Below are 17,232 nucleotides of genomic sequence, written 5' to 3' on the forward strand. Positions count from 1 at the left end.
ATATGTATTATAATGTAAACTAATTAAAATATAATGTAAACTATATAATGCTCTGAATAACTGTTTTATATGCGCTGGGTCATGCTGCTACAAACTGATCTGGGACGCATGAAAAACGCAATAAACAGCAGTTATGTATCTACATATAGTTTTATTGGAAATATACTGTATATACTCATATACTGTAATATATTGCACATTTTTGCGTCCAGTATTGTCTTAAAAGAATCACTGAATCGTTTGGAAATTGTTCCTATTTTCAGCAATGTGTTGGGCTTTGCATCCGTAGTCATCTGAGGCGGAAGTGGTGAAAAGTACACTTCGTTGCTAAGTAACTATAAACAGCCCAGTAGAAGATAATAACCGCCACTCAGCTGTCCCGTTTAGAAGACATACGAATTATAAACAGCCGTCGCTTTTCATAAATCCTTGGCAGCAGCTAATTTAGTTTTTAATTGACTAGCATGTCACACTCTGGGACTAAACACATTTTGTAAGTATTGCTGGCGGCTGTCTGTAGCAGGAAAGCCGGTGCGCCGTTTATAGTTTGCTTATTTACGTTATATGCTACTATAACGCCTTTGTTAAAACACCCGAAGATATGCTTATACATATATACATATGATGAAATTAAGTACAATATTTTTGTTAATGTCGCTGTATAATTTGGCACGATATTTAAAAGCAAAGCAACACTTCCCACACGTTACTTAGCAACAATTTAATCATTTTATTGTAGGCTACAGTTGTATTATGGCAGTTCACTGCGATTGTCACTAACATGATGTTGTCTTGACTCTATTTAAAAGAGTTTACTGTCCAGGCAAAACTCAGAGGAGACGGATTTGAAACTTTTTGGGAAGAACACAAAACAGAAGGAAAGTTTGGCCATGCACTCTTTTCATAAAGGCACTTCCAGGGGCCAGGCAGGGCCAGAGCAAGATCATGGCAAACAGAAGCTGTTTGGGACGGCTAAGTCTTTACCTGTGTCTACTGTACCTGGTTCTCTGGCACCTGTTGATGTGGAGCAGCTGAGGGCTAGACTTATCTCAGCAGTGCCCAGACATCCACAGCCGAACGCTGATGCTCTGGTATTCCCACACAGAACCAAGGCTCAGGAGAGACAGTTGACCACACAAAGACCAGCACAAGTTGAGATGTTGGTAAGAGCAGTACAATCAAATGAGGACAGTGTTTAAATTGTTTATTTGTTTGTTTGTCATTCATTCATTTTTTTCTTCCTTTTGGCTGACAAAATTGGGTCAATAATGTGACAAATCTAAAATGAATGTTAAAAAGTTCATATATATACACCTCCTATGATGGGCATGTTTTTAATATTTGAATCAAAATTCATTTTTATATTGTTTTGGGGGGTGTAAAGTAAAAAATGTGAGAGTGATACAGTCCTGATATAATAAAATCATAAAATTCTTATTAAAGGGATAGTTCACCCCAAAATAAAAATTCTGTCATCATTTACTCACCCTCAAGTTGGTTTTTATTTCTTCTGCTGACCACAGAAGATGATATTTTGAAGAATCTTGGTAACCAAACAGTTGATGGTCCCAACTGACTTCCATAGTATTTCGTTTTCTTTTTTTCTCCATATGGGGTCCATCAACTTTTTGGTTACCCATATTCTTCAAAATATCGTATATTATGTTCAACAGAATAAAGAAATTCATACAGGTTTGGAACAACTTGGAGTTTGGTGTGATTAAATTACAGAATTTTCATATTTGGGTGAACTATCCCTTTAAGTAGTTTAGTATAACCTTTCATTATTATTAATATTATTATTATTTAGAAAAAAAAAATATAAATTCTTTATACATCTATCCTTATGCAACTATTTGAAAAACTTTTGTTTGCTAAATTATGCCATGTGGTCCATCCAACATGCAGAAACATGCAGAGAGAGAGAGAGAGAGAACACAGAGAAGATCCCTGCAGACCCTGAATAATTATCTTGAAATATTAAATAATGATATTTTTATGACAATATAAGACTAGTTCAGGTTGTAAAATGTGGTGACTCCCCAAAAACATAATTATAATTATTGATAATTTATTAATGATATTAAAATATGTCTGTAAAGAAAACTTTAAAAATAATCATTAAGATGTGGACACTTACATGCATTCAAGTTAAATACATTATTACTTGATGGTTAACCCACACAGTCGTTAAATTTAAACTTTTTTTTTGAAGATGGTCCGAAAGTGTTTCAGTGCCATGGAACCAACATGAATACAAATAATATATAACTAGAAATGTGGCAGATGCATTTTAAAACTAAATATTTAAAAGATTATTCCTTTTTCTTAATCAATAATACTATTAATAAGACCCCCCCCCCCCCCCCCAGCATACTCATTCCTGTTAACAATTTATCTACATGATCTGTATTTTACCCTAGCCGATTCTGAAGAGACGCAGTGAATATATGAAACCTGAGAACATCCAAAGGTTCAACTTGAGCCCTAAGAAGCCTTTTTCCTCTGATGAGTTCCAGTCCATTGATGCTGCCTTGGAGAGAGAACCCTCTCCACTACAGCTGCCCAGAATTCCTGACCATGTCAAAGATAGACAGGTTTGGCCACTCTTCTTATAAACGTCTCAGGCAGATGTCTCTTGTAACATTAGTAAAAATTCATATGCATTTTTTGTGATGATTTCAGGCGCAGTTGACTCAGGGCTCGCTCAGGATTCCATCCCCTCCTAAAAGAACAAAGGGCTCCTCTAGAGGTTGTCCTGCTACAGTTTCACCTCTGAGCTACACCCCCTCTCCACCATTCTCTAGTTCACAGCTTTTCAACTCAGTAGAGGAAGTTATTCGTGCCAAAATTCGCTCCCCACCCGACATCGTCCAAACCATCCGGAATAACCCTCACTTGGGATTCTTCTATGTGACGTCTGCAGCTCCTAAATCATCCATTAAATTTGACACATACAACCTCAAGTAAGAAATGCACTATTATTCAAAGATTTGGGGTCAGTAAGATTTATTTACAGAAATCATTACTTTTAAATTGACCAAAAAATACAGTAAAGATTTTTTTACAAGATTTCTATTTTAAATAAATGCTGTTCTTTTGAACTTTGTATTCAACAAGGAATCCTGGAAAAATGTACCATGGTTTTTACAAAGATATTTAGCAGCAAATGTTTTTAACATTGATAACAATAGCACCAAATCAGCATTTTAGAAAGGTTTCTGAAGGATCATGTGACACTGAAGACAGGAATAATGATGCTTAAAATTCAGCTTTGCCATCACAGGAATAAATTACATTTTAAAATGTATTCAAATGTATTTTGCTTAAATTCATAATTTAAGTTCAAACCATTTCACATATTTCTTCAAATAAAGGTTAATATTAAGTAACTTTTAATTTGTATTAAAAATAATGTGTGACATCACATGATCACTATCAATGATAGTGAAGTATGAAAAAGTAAACTACACAGAAACTGTTAACGGTGTGTTAAACCAGATCTCTGTCTCTAAATACTTCAAATATTCTTTCAACAGAATTGCAATGTTTGACAATGTCAACAAGTCAGACTACTATACGGTCAGTACCCATGCAGTGATGCACTACTGTGGGTCTGAGGTGGACTATTTGCCCTTAGAACGCTGGGAGCAGGAATACCAATTTCACAGGAAGCTTTTGCGCATCCCTGTGTTTTTCCTCTTCCGCAAGTGGAAGGCTTTCCGTGTGTGGCGTGCCAATGTGCGCAATAAAAAAATCAGCAAATGCATACGCTCATTGCAAGAGCATCTCTTCATTCTCAATGAGGTTTGCCAAAGTTTATTGTATGTGAATTTATATAGATATGGCTTTAATAAAAGTTGATGTTTGAAAAAAAAAAAAAAAAAATCATGATCTATCAAAGAGAGAGACTGTATATAGTTACAATGAGGTTCCTTGCAGAATGCACCACCTTCTTTATGAAAAATTTGTATTTCTGTATTTCAGACTCTGCGACCAGCACTGATTGACATCAGGGAAATGTGTTACCACATCAGTGACATGCCTCTGTGTCGGCTAGAGAAAGACCGCACTTACAGACTTGAGGAGTTTCAGAGTGCGCAATTCAAACAGCTGGAGGAGGTGAGAGAGATTTGAGTTTGTGTGTGTGATACACTCTTAAAGAAAAGGTTACAAGGGGGTTTTTGCAACAGTGTCATGATAGAAGAACCATTTCTGGCTCCCCAATGAACCTTTCAATGGACAGTTCTTAAAAGAACCATTTTTTTCTCGTAGTGTGAAGAACATTTTAAAAATCTAAAGAATCTTTTGTGCAGTGGAAAGGTTTCAAGGATTTTCATAGAACCATAGATTCCAATAAAGTACCTTTATTTTTAAAGAGTGTATTCTGTGTAAGCTGTGCAGAGGGAAGAGTTTGTCATTGTCATTTATGATTGGTTCTTTTTGTGTATCTGTGTTCTGTTCAAGGTGTCCTGCCGTCTTGAAAAGTTCAGGAAGCTGGTAATGGAAGTGGCAAGAAGTGCCTGTCGAAATGCTTTGAAGGAGTTTGGACACACACCTGACTATGGCGACTTGGAGACTGGTGACACCTTTATCCATATACAAAAGCAATCATGTGTCAAATAGCTGGTATATTGTGAATTTGAGTGTTTTTATTCTTACATCCATGCATCAGATGGTGATGAAGAGTTAGCATCACCTGCTTTTGGATTGTTCTTTGAGGACACACCTGAGAAGATGAGTTACACACAACAAGCAAACAAGAGATACTACTGCGAACGTCTTACTTGGTTAGTTAACTTTACTAACAATACTAGCTTGCAACATAGTGGATATGCCAGACTGATTCATAATTAGCAGATATTTAATCATTTGTTGATTGTTGACAATGTAACAGTGCTCCCGATTAAGTATTCTGTAGCATGAATTTAAACATGATAAAATGTGTTTAACAAAGCTATTGGCAGCTGAAAGCATGATCACATAAGCCCAAGATATTTAATAATCTATAAAATAATCTAGCTGTAAATAACTCATATCAGTCTACTTTTTAAATACACTATGTGGCTGGAGTGAATAGTTTACTCAAATATGAAAATGCTGTCATTATTTATTCACCCTCATCTCATTCCAAAATCATTTGCTTTTATTTTTGATGTGTAACATTAAAGGATTAATTCACTTTCAATCGAAAATTACCCCAAGCTTTGCTCACCCTCAAGCCATCCTAAGTGTATGTGACATTCTTCTTTCTGATGAACACAATCGGAGTTAATAAATATCCTGAACCATCCAAGCTTTATAATGGCAGTGAGCGTTACCAACGAGTATGAGCTGAAGAAAGTGCTTCCATCCACATCCATCCAACATAAACGCACTTCACACGGCTCCTGGGGGTTAAGGAAGTCCTTCCTGAAGCGAAGCGATGCATTTGTGTAAAAAAAAATCCATATTTAACAGGTTATGAAGTAAAATATCTAACTTCCACCAGACCGCCTTCCGTATTCAGCTTATGAAAAAAGTGTAAAAATTCGCAGTTCAAAATGCTTACGCTACGTCCTACGCCTTCCCTATTCAACTTATGGAAAAAGCTTAACTGACACGATGCCAGTTTACACTTTCTTCATAAGTTGAATTTACTTTAAAGTAAGTTTAAGTTGAATTGTAAGTTGAATTGAATTTAATAGACCGAAGGCTGTCTGGTGGAAGCTAGATATTTTACTTCATAACTTGTTAAATATAGATATTTTTTTTACACAAATGCATCGCTTCGCTTCAGAAGGACTTTATTAACCCCCCGGAGCCGTGTGAAGTATGTTTGGATGGATGGATGGATGTGGATGGAGGCACTTTCTTCAGCTCATACTCATTGGTATCGCTCATTGCAATTATAAAGCTCGGATGCATCAGGATATTTATTAATATATCTCTGATTGTGTTCATCAGAATAAAGAAAGTCATATACACCTAATATGGCTTGAGGGTGAATAAAGCTTAGGGTAATTTTCATTTGAAAGTGAACTAATCCTTTACAAGGATGTGCAGGTGTGCAGGTTGAGGTGAATTCTGGCACAGTACAAAAAGCTAACTGTCACATATTTTTCTTGTTCTCCATAGTTTCATCAGAATGACTGATTATCTGATTGTGAACACCACACACATGCTTGTGGTCAACTCGGTCAGTAAGCTACTGAGTGTGTTTCAGGAGCATATCACACACACCCCTTCACTTGCCCTCATCCAGAGCTGGGCAGGCAGCGAGACCAGCCATGATCCTGACAAAAAGGTTTGTATGCTTGTGTGTTTATGTGATGCAGGGTAATATTATGTTTTTTTTGTTGGGTTTTTTTCGTGAAAAAGTATTAAATGTTTGTTGTCTGTATCTCTGTGATTCTTAAAGTGCCCCTATTAAGGTTCCTAAAATTGTTTTGGGAGTCTCCTACAACAGGTTTACATGCATGCAAGTTCAAAAAACACTTTCCTTTTCTCATGATATACATTTAATTTTTACCTCAGTTCTCAAACGATTCATTAGAAGCAGTTAAAAAAAATCAGTCTCACGAAACCCCTCCTTTCTGTGAGCCTACACTGCTCTGATTGGTCAGATGGCCCAATCCTTTGTGATTGGTCTACTGTGTCGTTTTACAAACGACTCTTTTAATTGACTAAGAGTCAACTCTTACTTTTGAGAGACAATAACTTTATATACGGTGCACTTGCAGATTTAAAACTTTGCAGGATGTTTTCATTCACTTATGTTTCACACTACATGAATGGTAATTTTCAAAAATTCATAATTGGGGCACTTTAAATTATTGTCACTTTTATATCATAGGGCTTGATTTTTTTTTTTTATTAAAACTAATAGATCAAACAGATTAAAACTTGATTTTAAAATTCTTGATTTCAAACTATTTCAATATTTATTTTTTACACAAAATAAATATCGCTATTTTCATTCAAGCTTTAATTATTATTATTATTATTATTATTAATAATAATTATTTAATAATAATAAAAAAATGTAAACAAATATAAATACTATGTGTGTGTGTGTGTGTTACAGGTCACAGCAGAGCAGAATGGGAATGTTTCCCACCAGCCAATGTTTATAACTGAACTGATGCTGGACACACAATCCTTATCATACCAGCCCTCCATGGATGATTTCCTGGTCTGTGTTTCTGTGCACACTATGAGTTTCTGTGTGTTTCAAACATTTTCTTCAGCATGCCCAGTTTGTGTACACTGCATATGGTTATGTGTTCCATGTTTTTGTGTATACATCAGGAGTGTGTAGCAGAGATTACTGGGCGGTTTGAGAACACAGTTTTGTCTTTGGATACTCTGGTGCAAGACAGCTACTTTGATGCTTTTACTCAACCCATTATCAACAAAAAGGTTGAACGAGACCAACATTTACCTCTTCATTGTATAGCACATGCTCTTTTATCTGACCTTGGCTGATGTGTGTCTGCACATGTGTATGCGTGGTGTTTCAGGTTGAGGAGAAGACATGTGGGGATGGCCCTAGTCTTGCGGAAATCCTGGAAGATGACACTTATCTGCAGGACATCATACTCAATATTAAGGTTTTTATTTGATTCTAACATGGTTATGATCTAAATGCAGTAAAAAAAAAAAAAAAAAAAAAACTTGAGTCTTACTCAAGTTTTCATGCGCTAATTTAAAATAAGATAAATAATTTTTTTTTTTTCTCCAGTATTTAAACATTTCTATACAAGTTATAGAAATCATTTATTGGTTTTAATTTAATATCGGGAAGTGTCACCATTTAGTGGTTCTCTATAGAATATCACCCAAAAATGCCATTACTGTAAACATTACTGTTCTCAGGTAATGTAACTTACTTTGCTTTTCAGCCATGAAAACTCTCAAGATAGCATTTTGATGGATGTTAATGACAGTGATTGCTAGCAGACTGCATGCAAAAGACCTATCAGTCTGTGCTGTCTAGGGTTTCATGACTGAACTATGTAATAGCCGTTATTCTCAAATGAGAATTATACTGTATTTGGGTTAAAGGAATAGTTCACCCAAAAATGAAAATTCTGTCATCATTTACTCACCCTCATGTTGTTCCAAACACACAAGACTTCCGTTGGAACACAAATTAAGATATTATATTATATAAGATATATAATATATTTTTGTACATACAGTATATTGAAGCTTTATGCAACCAAAATGTTCATGTTTCTAAAAGTACAAAAAGAAAACAAACAATGGAAATCTGCTCACTGTTTAACTTTTCCCTTTATTTGCAAAAACAAACACAAAACTCCAACATTGCGATCAATAAATATCTTCATCAGGCCTTTATTGATCGAAACATTGCTGTTTTATTTTGGAAATAAAAGGGAATAATTCAACAGTGTGCATAATTACACATTTCTTTTTTTATTTTCATGTTTTTCATTTTAATCCTTCACCTGCTGAAAATAATTTGTGAATACTTTTCACTTCTTTTTCTAAAAGTACAAAATGACATTGTAAAAGTAATCCATATGAATCGAGCAGTTTAATCCAAGTCTTCTGAAGAGACACAATGACTTTATATGATAAACAGATTTAATTTAGGCTTTTATTCACATATAAACATTGATGAATGCACATACATAGAGCTCATCAAATATGGTAAACAGAAGCTCCACCATGCTTGCTTAATGCTTAATGCATGAGAAAAAACAAAAAAGAACAATTGAGCTTTTGTGAGCTTTTCGTGAGCTTTAAACGTAATGTGTTCATAACTGTCTTTAATTGCTTCCCCTGTCAGCAATCGATTCAGATGGCATTTGATACCGCTAATGTGTATGCTCGTACATTTGAGCCGTTCAGACTGTTTTACAAAGAGAATGAAGACCTGGACCTGGAGGCTCTCAAAGAGCAAGACCATGGTACATCATCATCATAATCAATAATCAATTCCTGATTGTCAAAATCATGATTGTCACACTCTTCTTATGTTGTGTATGTGTGTCTGATGCAGAGGTTGCATTTTTTGGAAACAGTCTGAATAAATATCATCGAGAGCATAAAGAGGCTTTAGCCATCAAACAGAAAAGACCCCTGGGAATTCTGCTGGTGGATACTACACAACTGAAGCACAAACTTATACCATCCCCTCTGCGCTGCATAGAGGTCAGAAACACACATATAGAAACAGAACACACAAATAGAAAATGCAGAAATAGAAATGGATTTCTCCTGTAATATTTGCATTCCCACTGTTTCTCCTAGTTGTAAACAACATTTACCCCAGCAAAGTTGGCAATAGGACACATAAATGCAAAGATAGCCCTCCTCATTTTGAATCTCTTTCTCCAGGTCATTAATGACATCCTACCTCGGCTAGCAAAGAAAAAGATGGATGCCATCATTGCAGAATCTCAGGATGCCCAGTTCAAACTGGACTTTGTTCCAACAGGAACCAACGAATACGTCAACTCCCTCACCTTCCTAGAGGAAATTCAGAAGAGGGTAAGAATCAAAAGTGAACCATGTTCTGTTTTTTGTGGTGATTTAAAGGCACAATATGTAATTAAATATCCAAAAACCACTAGAACAATGTTATATATTTTGTTAACTTGTGTACTTACATTATCCAAAATGTTTTCAAGAATGTTGAAACCATTTTTTGAAACCAAATTTTAACCAGGACACGGACTGTGTCCATGCGTCTCCTATCAATGACATCATACCCATGCTACCCTCGATTTCCATTTTTATTTTGTAGAAACCATGGAAACACAAAAGACGCTTTAATATATTATGTGTTATATTAGACAGGTGAGCAACTGTTTGGATACATTCATCGACAGAAAATGAATCATTGTTATATAGCTCAACAAAGTAATTAAGTCTTGTTGTTTAAATCTCGTTTTCTTGATTTACCGCAACTATCATTTATTTTACCATGCCTAATATCAATCTAGCTTACTGCAGTGTGCAACAAGTGTCTCATAGTACCCACCGAGCGAACACACATAGTAGCATTATAACAACTTTCAAAACATAAATGTATCTTTTATGTTAAAACAGCGCTGTGTTACTCCACATACGCATGACTGGAAGAAGCGGAAGTGGTCGTCTGCGGCATAAGAAAAGCTCCACTGCTCTCAAGCTGTGTGTCGCGCTTGTCTCTCATTAGCAATCGCTCCAGCGGCCTCGTTCCACTCCAACAGCTTTCAGCCACACCCTGCTTCATACTATAGTAATGTTAATAACTCTTTAATACATTAGTTCATTCATAAATATAATTTCTGCCCAAGTCCCATAGGATTCTTAGACATGAAGACAACACCTCCCATGATTCAGCGAAATCAAGGAATCATCAAGCTTTGTCTTTGTTTGGACCTCTAGCAGCGAAAAATTACATATTGTTTCTTTAAACAATCATTCTTTCAATCTATTGAGTATCAGATATTAGACGGCTGTTTGCTCAGATGTATTAATCTTATATTTCTGTTAGATTGAGGTGCTGGAAAAGGAGACCATGACTGTCTGTGAGATGTACAAGTTGATCGAGTGTTACTCTGTCCCCACCCCTCCTGAGGATATTGCAGTGTATGCCACATTGCCGCCATGTGTAACTGCCTTAAAGAACACCATTGAAAAGGCGGTGGGAGAGCGGGACTCTTATGTGGAAAAATTTTGCCAGCACATCCAGCAAGATATCAACCACCTTAACAAGAATGTGCAGGCAGTGAAAGAGCAAGCAGAGGTGAAAGAAAGGAAAGAAATTGTAATATTAAAACAGAATAATGTGCTGAAGTCATTTATAATAAATGAATGTTTACAGATACACTAGTGTTTACAAGTTTGGGGTCAGTAAGATTTTTTTTTCTTTTATGCAGAAAAGATAAACGATCAATAGTGAAAGTAAAGACTTTCAGATTGTTACAAAATGTTTCTATTTTAAATAAATTCTGTTCTTTTGAATTCTGTTCTATACATAAAAAATCCTGAACAAAATGTCAAACTGTTTCTGTTAAAAACAATTTAAAAATATAAAGCAGCACAGCACAACATTGATAATCATGTTTCTTGAACACCAAATCAGCATATTAGAATGATTTTTGAAGTATAATGTGACACTGAAGACTGGAGTAATGATGCTGAATTCGGTTTTGCAATCACAGGAATAAATTACATATTAAAACATAATAAACTAGAAAAACAGTTAATTTAAATTATTATATTTCACAATATAAACATTTTTTTACAGTATTTTTGATAGAATAAATACAGCCTGGTTGAGCGTAAACATGAAAAAAAAATCCTACTGACCCTTTGAACAGTAGTGTACACCCAGAACTTTAACGTGGTATTGAACTTATCATGTGAAATACTGAGACCCTGCTGAATCTCTCACAGCCTGTTTTTGTGTATGTTGTATGGTTTTTGTCTCTCCAGAATCATCAGCTCCTTGAAATTGATGCAGATCGCTCTAACATACGCCGACTGCTGGGAGATATTCAGATTTCTATTGATGAGTTGCAGGCTCAAGCCTTCAAATATAAAACCTACCAGAAGAACTTTAAGGTCAGTGTGTCTCTCTGTCCACCAGAGGGTGCATATTCTGTATTTATTCTCTATACTGATTGTTTTGACTTTGTCTGATCATCATGTTTGTGCAGGTGGAGGTGACTAAATATGAGACTCTAGAGGTACTGACTGCTGAAGTGAAGCTGAAGCAGCTACTCTGGGACTCTCTGGAAGAGTGGGAAAATCTAGAGAACAGCTGGTTGCAGGTCATTCTAAGGGGGCCATTTAAGGGGGTCATTTTATACTTTTGAAGTATTTGATTTTTTTTTCCTTTCTCTGAAATCCACTTTTATGGTTGTCAAGACACCAGAATTAGAATTAAACTACAAAAAACCCAAATGTTGAAGGCCAGTTCCCCAGTAATGTGGAGCATGGATAGAGCAACTAAAGAGTTACTGAGATACACAGTCATACTTGTGATAATTACGGCCTTAAACAATGCACTTTATACTAGATGGCTTCAGATGAAGCATCCCTGCAAATGGTATGCTGAAAGCCATTTTGAAAGAAAGTGTCCTCTAAATGTCAATTATCTCTTTGATACAGAATAAGTTTGATGAGCTGGACCCAGAATTGCTGAGCAAGCAGGTGAACAAGTTTGCCAAATATGTCAGCCAGCTGGAAAAAGGACTGGCACCAAACAATGTGGTGCCCTGCCTCAAGGAGAATGTGGAGAGCATGCGAGAAAAGGTGGGTCAGGTTGGCACTAAATGCCAGTGTGTCATTTCTCTTCAACTGTCTCTTTGGTACTGTCAAATAATATTACAATTTAAATGTACAATTTAGTTTTCTATTTCAGTATATTTTAAAGTGCAATTTATTCCTGTGATGGCAAAGCTAAATTTTCAGCAGCCATTACTCCAAACTTCAGTGTCACACGATCCTTCATAAATCATTTTTATATGCTGATTTGATGCTCAAGTATCATTTCATGTTATTATCAATTTTGAAAATGGTTGTTCTGCTCAATATGTTTGTGTAAACTGTGATACTTTTTTCAGTATTCTTTGATGAACATAGTTCTAAAGAACTGCATTTATTTGAAAAAGAAAGTGTAACATTATAAATGTCTTTACTGTCACTTTTGATTAATTTAATGCACCCTTTCTGATTAGAAGCATCCTTTTGAATAGGAGAAAAAATAGTGAAAACTTTTAAATGGTAGTGTATGCATCTGTCTATTTAACATTCTGTGTTTGCGTAGTTGCCAGTGATCACAGACCTGCGTAACCCATGTCTGAAAGCTCGTCACTGGGAAATGCTGGAGGAAATTGTGGAAGCCAAACTACTGGAAGAGCCACTGACTCTCGCCTTCCTGGAAGAACTCAACATCTTTAACTTTGGACCACAAATACAGGAGGTGAGAGAAACACTGAGGCTCTCAAAACCTACTGATCTACTTTCCTGGACAACATTTTTGGGCATCATAGACACATTCCAAATTTCCATAACATACTGTCACTAGGTTTTGAGATGCAACCTGACAGGAAGGCAGGGTAAATCACTGTATAGTTGCTAAAGATTCTTCTTTTAACCTCATGAATCTTCTCAAACTCTCAGGTGTCAGCACAAGCCTCAGGAGAAGCATCTCTTGAGAACATTCTGAGAAAGGTGATGCCTATGTTTATAATTCTCTTTTAACAACATTTATACATCTTTATATTGAGCTTGACACACACATACTATTGATAGATTGAGGAATCCTGGAAGACGACAGAGTTTGTGGTACTGTCTCATCGGGACTCCAAGGATGTGTTTATCCTCGGAGGAACTGATGATATTCAGGTAAGAATGGACCATTGTTGAGTTTTCCAATTGTTAAACCATAAGAATCATTAGCAATTTGTATTTTTTATTCTTTCTGTGTGAATGTAAATCTTGTAGGTGCTTCTTGATGACAGTATAGTCAATGTGGCCACAGTTGCTTCATCCCGTTACGCAGGCTCCATCAAGGTCAGAGTAGACAAGTGGCAGAGACAGCTCTCTCTTTTCAGCCAGACCTTGGTAAACAGAGTGGTGATCATTTATTTAATTTTTTTTGCTGTGTTTTGTTAAATCAAACATTCTTTATCTGACTCTCTTCTACTGTGTTTCTAGGATGAGTGGTTGGCATGTCAGAGAAGCTGGCTTTATCTTGAGAGTATTTTCAGTGCTCCTGACATCCAGAGGCAGTTGCCTGCTGAGTCTAAGATGTTCCTGCAAGTGGACAAGTCCTGGAAAGAGATTATGAGGAAGGTCAACCGCATACCCAATGCCCTTCGTGCTGCCACACAAACAGGTCTGACAGGATATAGCTCAGGAAACACACATAAAGCATAGGCAATTTAATATCTCCTCAAGCATTAGATTAACACATTTTTGTCCAGTGTCAAAAAGTTTGTATCTGTAAAAAGGTGCACTGTCTAAATGAAAGCTGTAGATAAAATGCAACATGAAAAATGGTGTAAATTATAAATGGATTTCAGCAGTGTTGCCCTCTACTCTGTCTCTCTAGGGCTTTTGGATATTTTCCAGAATAATAACGCACTCCTGGAGCGGATACAGAAATGCCTGGAGGCTTACTTGGAGTCCAAGAGAGTTATCTTTCCAAGGTGTCTATGCATACTCACGCATGCACAGCAGTTTCTCATCAGAATGCTGATTTCTCTTGATGCTGTGCAATGACTTTACTCACTTCTCTGGGTGGCTCAGGTTCTACTTCCTGTCTAACGATGAACTGTTGGAGATTTTGGCTCAGACGCGGAACCCTCAGGCTGTGCAGCCTCATCTCAGGAAGTGTTTTGATGCAATATCACAGCTGGAGTTTGGCCTGCTTACCTCTACAACACATGGAGAGGGCGAGACTGATGAGACTGGTGAAAAAATACAGTACACTAATGACATCTTAGCCATGGTGTCACCTGAGGGAGAAAAGGTCAAGTTTTTCTTTCTTTTCTTTTTGTTTTTTTGTTTTGTTTTTTGTTTTCAGTGATTTATAAAATGAAACAGGATAATGAAAAAAAAATGTATGTGTGTGTCTCTGCTGTAGGTGGTACTGGGGAAAGGGCTAAAGGCTCGTGGAAATGTAGAGGACTGGTTGGGAAAGGTGGAGGAGGCCATGTTCTCTTCTCTTAGGAGACTCAGTAAGGCTGCGATTGCTGACTACCAGAGCAAAGCCAGAGTGGAGTGGGTTGTGGCTGGGCATCCCTCACAGGTTTGTGCTCATCTAGGTGAGATTGGTTATGTGTGTCTCTGAGTATATGATCAATTCTCACCTGTGCTTTTCTGCAGGTGGTGTTGACTATCTCCCAGCTCATGTGGTGCAGAGACATGGACAACTGTCTAGAGGGAGATCATGACCACTATCAGGCGTTAAAAGAATTTGAGCTCACCAACTTTGAGGTGACAACATATAGCTTTCATTGACTAAAAAGATTTATCTTTATATGAATGTGTAAGTTCCTTTGAAGTTCCCTTGCAAGTCATTTACAGTTTAGGTCAATATATTTGTTGTTCATTCATGTGGTTTTTGCATATGTGTGTGTGTCTGTTTGCATTCATCTTTGGGAGTGTGTATAAACAGAGACTGAATGCTCTTGCTGCTCTGGTCCGTGGGAATTTGCCTAGTCTTCATCGGAACATCATCACAGCTCTCATCACCATAGATGTGCACGCCAGAGACATTGTCACAGAGCTTGTCAAAGAGAAGGTTGTGTATTTTTTTTTGTCATGTCACAGGAATGGAGAAAATGTGGCCTGTTTGCAATATATCAGTAGTTCTCAACTGCCTAGCTTCTACTAAGTGACAGAATCAACAACAGCATTTTCTGCTCTGTTTTCGAAGTCGATAAGCTAATTTATTTTATTATTTTATTCATTTTAACCCTTTTGTCCGTGACCTTCAGAACAGACCTGCGACCAAGCAGTTGAGAACCGCTGGCATACATAATATAAATGGCAATTATTACCTATTATGTCTGATAGTTCAAGAGGTTATGGCCTATGTGTTTATGTGTATATGTGTTTGTAGGTGGACTCGAGCGATAATTTCGAGTGGCAGAGGCAGTTGCGGTATTATTGGGATGTAGACTTGGACGACTGTGTGGCTCGGATGGCTCTCTCTCAATATGTCTATGGATATGAATATTTGGGAGCTTGTCCTCGTCTTGTGATCACTCCACTGACGGTACAAATATTCACTTTTTTATTAAGGGGAAAAATTATTTTCATCTCTCGCCTCATTTATGATGGTGAATTTTATACATATGATGTATATGAGTTTTGAGTTTTGTCCAATTATATCAAATAATGTAAATACATTTGCAATTTGAACAATGATAGCTTTAATTTATTAAATCAAATCAACATGAAAAAAAGTAGCTGTAAAAATGCACACAATGTAAATGTAAATACTGCACATTATCAAAAAAATAAATAAAAAACAAATGCACATTATCGGAAAACAAATAAAGCTCTGTTGAAATTCATTTTTAGCATTTAATCAGTTTTGGTGGCATTTCTACTCTTATGTAATTTTCTGCCCAATATCAGTTTGTATGTTTTCAGATGTCATGCATGAAATATAGTTCAACTACTTATACTAATGTGCTTGTAACAAATAAATTGATCATTTTAGGCATGCATGGACAGTTCAGATCTATTTCAGTGTGGTGTGTGTGATTTTTCAGGAGAATGATTGTACTAAAAATGTGTGTGAACTGCATAACTATTTACTTTTTTTCATACTAGGATCGATGTTACCTCTGCCTGATGGGGGCGCTGCAGCTAGATCTGGGAGGAGCTCCTGCAGGTCCAGCTGGCACAGGCAAAACTGAGACCACTAAAGACCTTGCCAAAGCTCTGGCAATTCAGTGTGTCGTCTTTAACTGCTCAGATGGACTCGACTATAAGGTGCTGATGTGTCTCTCTTACAGTCCAACTTCTATTTTTGTTTTTCCCTCATCAATTTGTTGACAAGACAACCAGTATGACCTAGAGATGCTTTCCTGTTACATTAGAGTGAATTCACTGCATTTGTCACTAGGAGGCAGCAGAGCTCCAACTGAAGTTCTCTGTACAGTATATAAACACAACTCTTTCTGAGAGCTTTACCCAGCAGGCTGTCCTTTTTTATGGCCAGTATTTAGTGTTTGCTGGGGAAGTCATATATCATAAAGACGTGTAAGATTCTGACTAGGCCTTAAAAACAGTTATAGTCATTGTTCACTGTTTGTCTTTTTTATTCTGTCACTGGAGCATTATTTTACAGTATAGTTCTTTCTGTAGATCATTCCTTTCCCTGGTGTTTGCTGGTCTGGGGATTGTTAATGCTTTAGTTCAGTACATGTGTGGAATATGAGAAGGACATCCTGTGGATCAGTATAGAATGCATTAGTGCCCGCTCACTTTTTCAGCGGCATTGATTCACAAAGTCTTTTTTTTTAATCGTTATTTTCCCCATAGCATTATAAACCATTAATCAAGCCAACAAGTATATACAAATACATATATTACAAATATTTAAGGATTTTGACAGCATAGTAAAACAGATTAAATTATGTAATTTCCAAACACTTTTAGCACAATGTTTTCACATAATTTTCTGTACAGGATAATGGGTAGTGTAGTTCCCTATGTGTCAGTCACTTCAAAGTAGTGTCGAAGACTGACACTAGGGGTCGTACT

General features: G+C 36.6%; 1 protein-coding gene across 1 annotated transcript in view; it reads left to right on the top strand.

Annotated features, from left to right (window-relative positions):
- Positions 1-890: 890 nt before the first annotated feature.
- The window catches only part of dnah6 (dynein, axonemal, heavy chain 6), a 96,411-nt gene continuing 80,069 nt past the window's right edge, over positions 891-17,232 (top strand). Inside the window, exons 1-30 of the mRNA XM_067402580.1 lie at positions 891-1,163; positions 2,424-2,597; positions 2,686-2,966; positions 3,540-3,807; positions 3,988-4,122; positions 4,468-4,582; positions 4,676-4,790; positions 6,118-6,286; positions 7,067-7,174; positions 7,291-7,401; positions 7,503-7,592; positions 8,798-8,918; positions 9,011-9,162; positions 9,349-9,501; positions 10,493-10,744; positions 11,437-11,565; positions 11,661-11,774; positions 12,115-12,258; positions 12,773-12,928; positions 13,129-13,179; positions 13,261-13,353; positions 13,453-13,572; positions 13,666-13,846; positions 14,063-14,159; positions 14,260-14,482; positions 14,597-14,761; positions 14,839-14,949; positions 15,131-15,256; positions 15,578-15,733; positions 16,297-16,458. Of these exons, the coding sequence (XP_067258681.1) occupies positions 891-1,163; positions 2,424-2,597; positions 2,686-2,966; positions 3,540-3,807; positions 3,988-4,122; positions 4,468-4,582; positions 4,676-4,790; positions 6,118-6,286; positions 7,067-7,174; positions 7,291-7,401; positions 7,503-7,592; positions 8,798-8,918; positions 9,011-9,162; positions 9,349-9,501; positions 10,493-10,744; positions 11,437-11,565; positions 11,661-11,774; positions 12,115-12,258; positions 12,773-12,928; positions 13,129-13,179; positions 13,261-13,353; positions 13,453-13,572; positions 13,666-13,846; positions 14,063-14,159; positions 14,260-14,482; positions 14,597-14,761; positions 14,839-14,949; positions 15,131-15,256; positions 15,578-15,733; positions 16,297-16,458 (4,545 nt within the window). The remainder of the gene's footprint in view (positions 1,164-2,423; positions 2,598-2,685; positions 2,967-3,539; positions 3,808-3,987; positions 4,123-4,467; positions 4,583-4,675; positions 4,791-6,117; positions 6,287-7,066; positions 7,175-7,290; positions 7,402-7,502; positions 7,593-8,797; positions 8,919-9,010; positions 9,163-9,348; positions 9,502-10,492; positions 10,745-11,436; positions 11,566-11,660; positions 11,775-12,114; positions 12,259-12,772; positions 12,929-13,128; positions 13,180-13,260; positions 13,354-13,452; positions 13,573-13,665; positions 13,847-14,062; positions 14,160-14,259; positions 14,483-14,596; positions 14,762-14,838; positions 14,950-15,130; positions 15,257-15,577; positions 15,734-16,296; positions 16,459-17,232) is intronic.

Source organism: Chanodichthys erythropterus, chromosome 12 (genome assembly GCF_024489055.1).
Source record: "Chanodichthys erythropterus isolate Z2021 chromosome 12, ASM2448905v1, whole genome shotgun sequence".
In the NCBI taxonomy this organism is placed as follows: Eukaryota; Metazoa; Chordata; class Actinopteri; order Cypriniformes; family Xenocyprididae; genus Chanodichthys; species Chanodichthys erythropterus.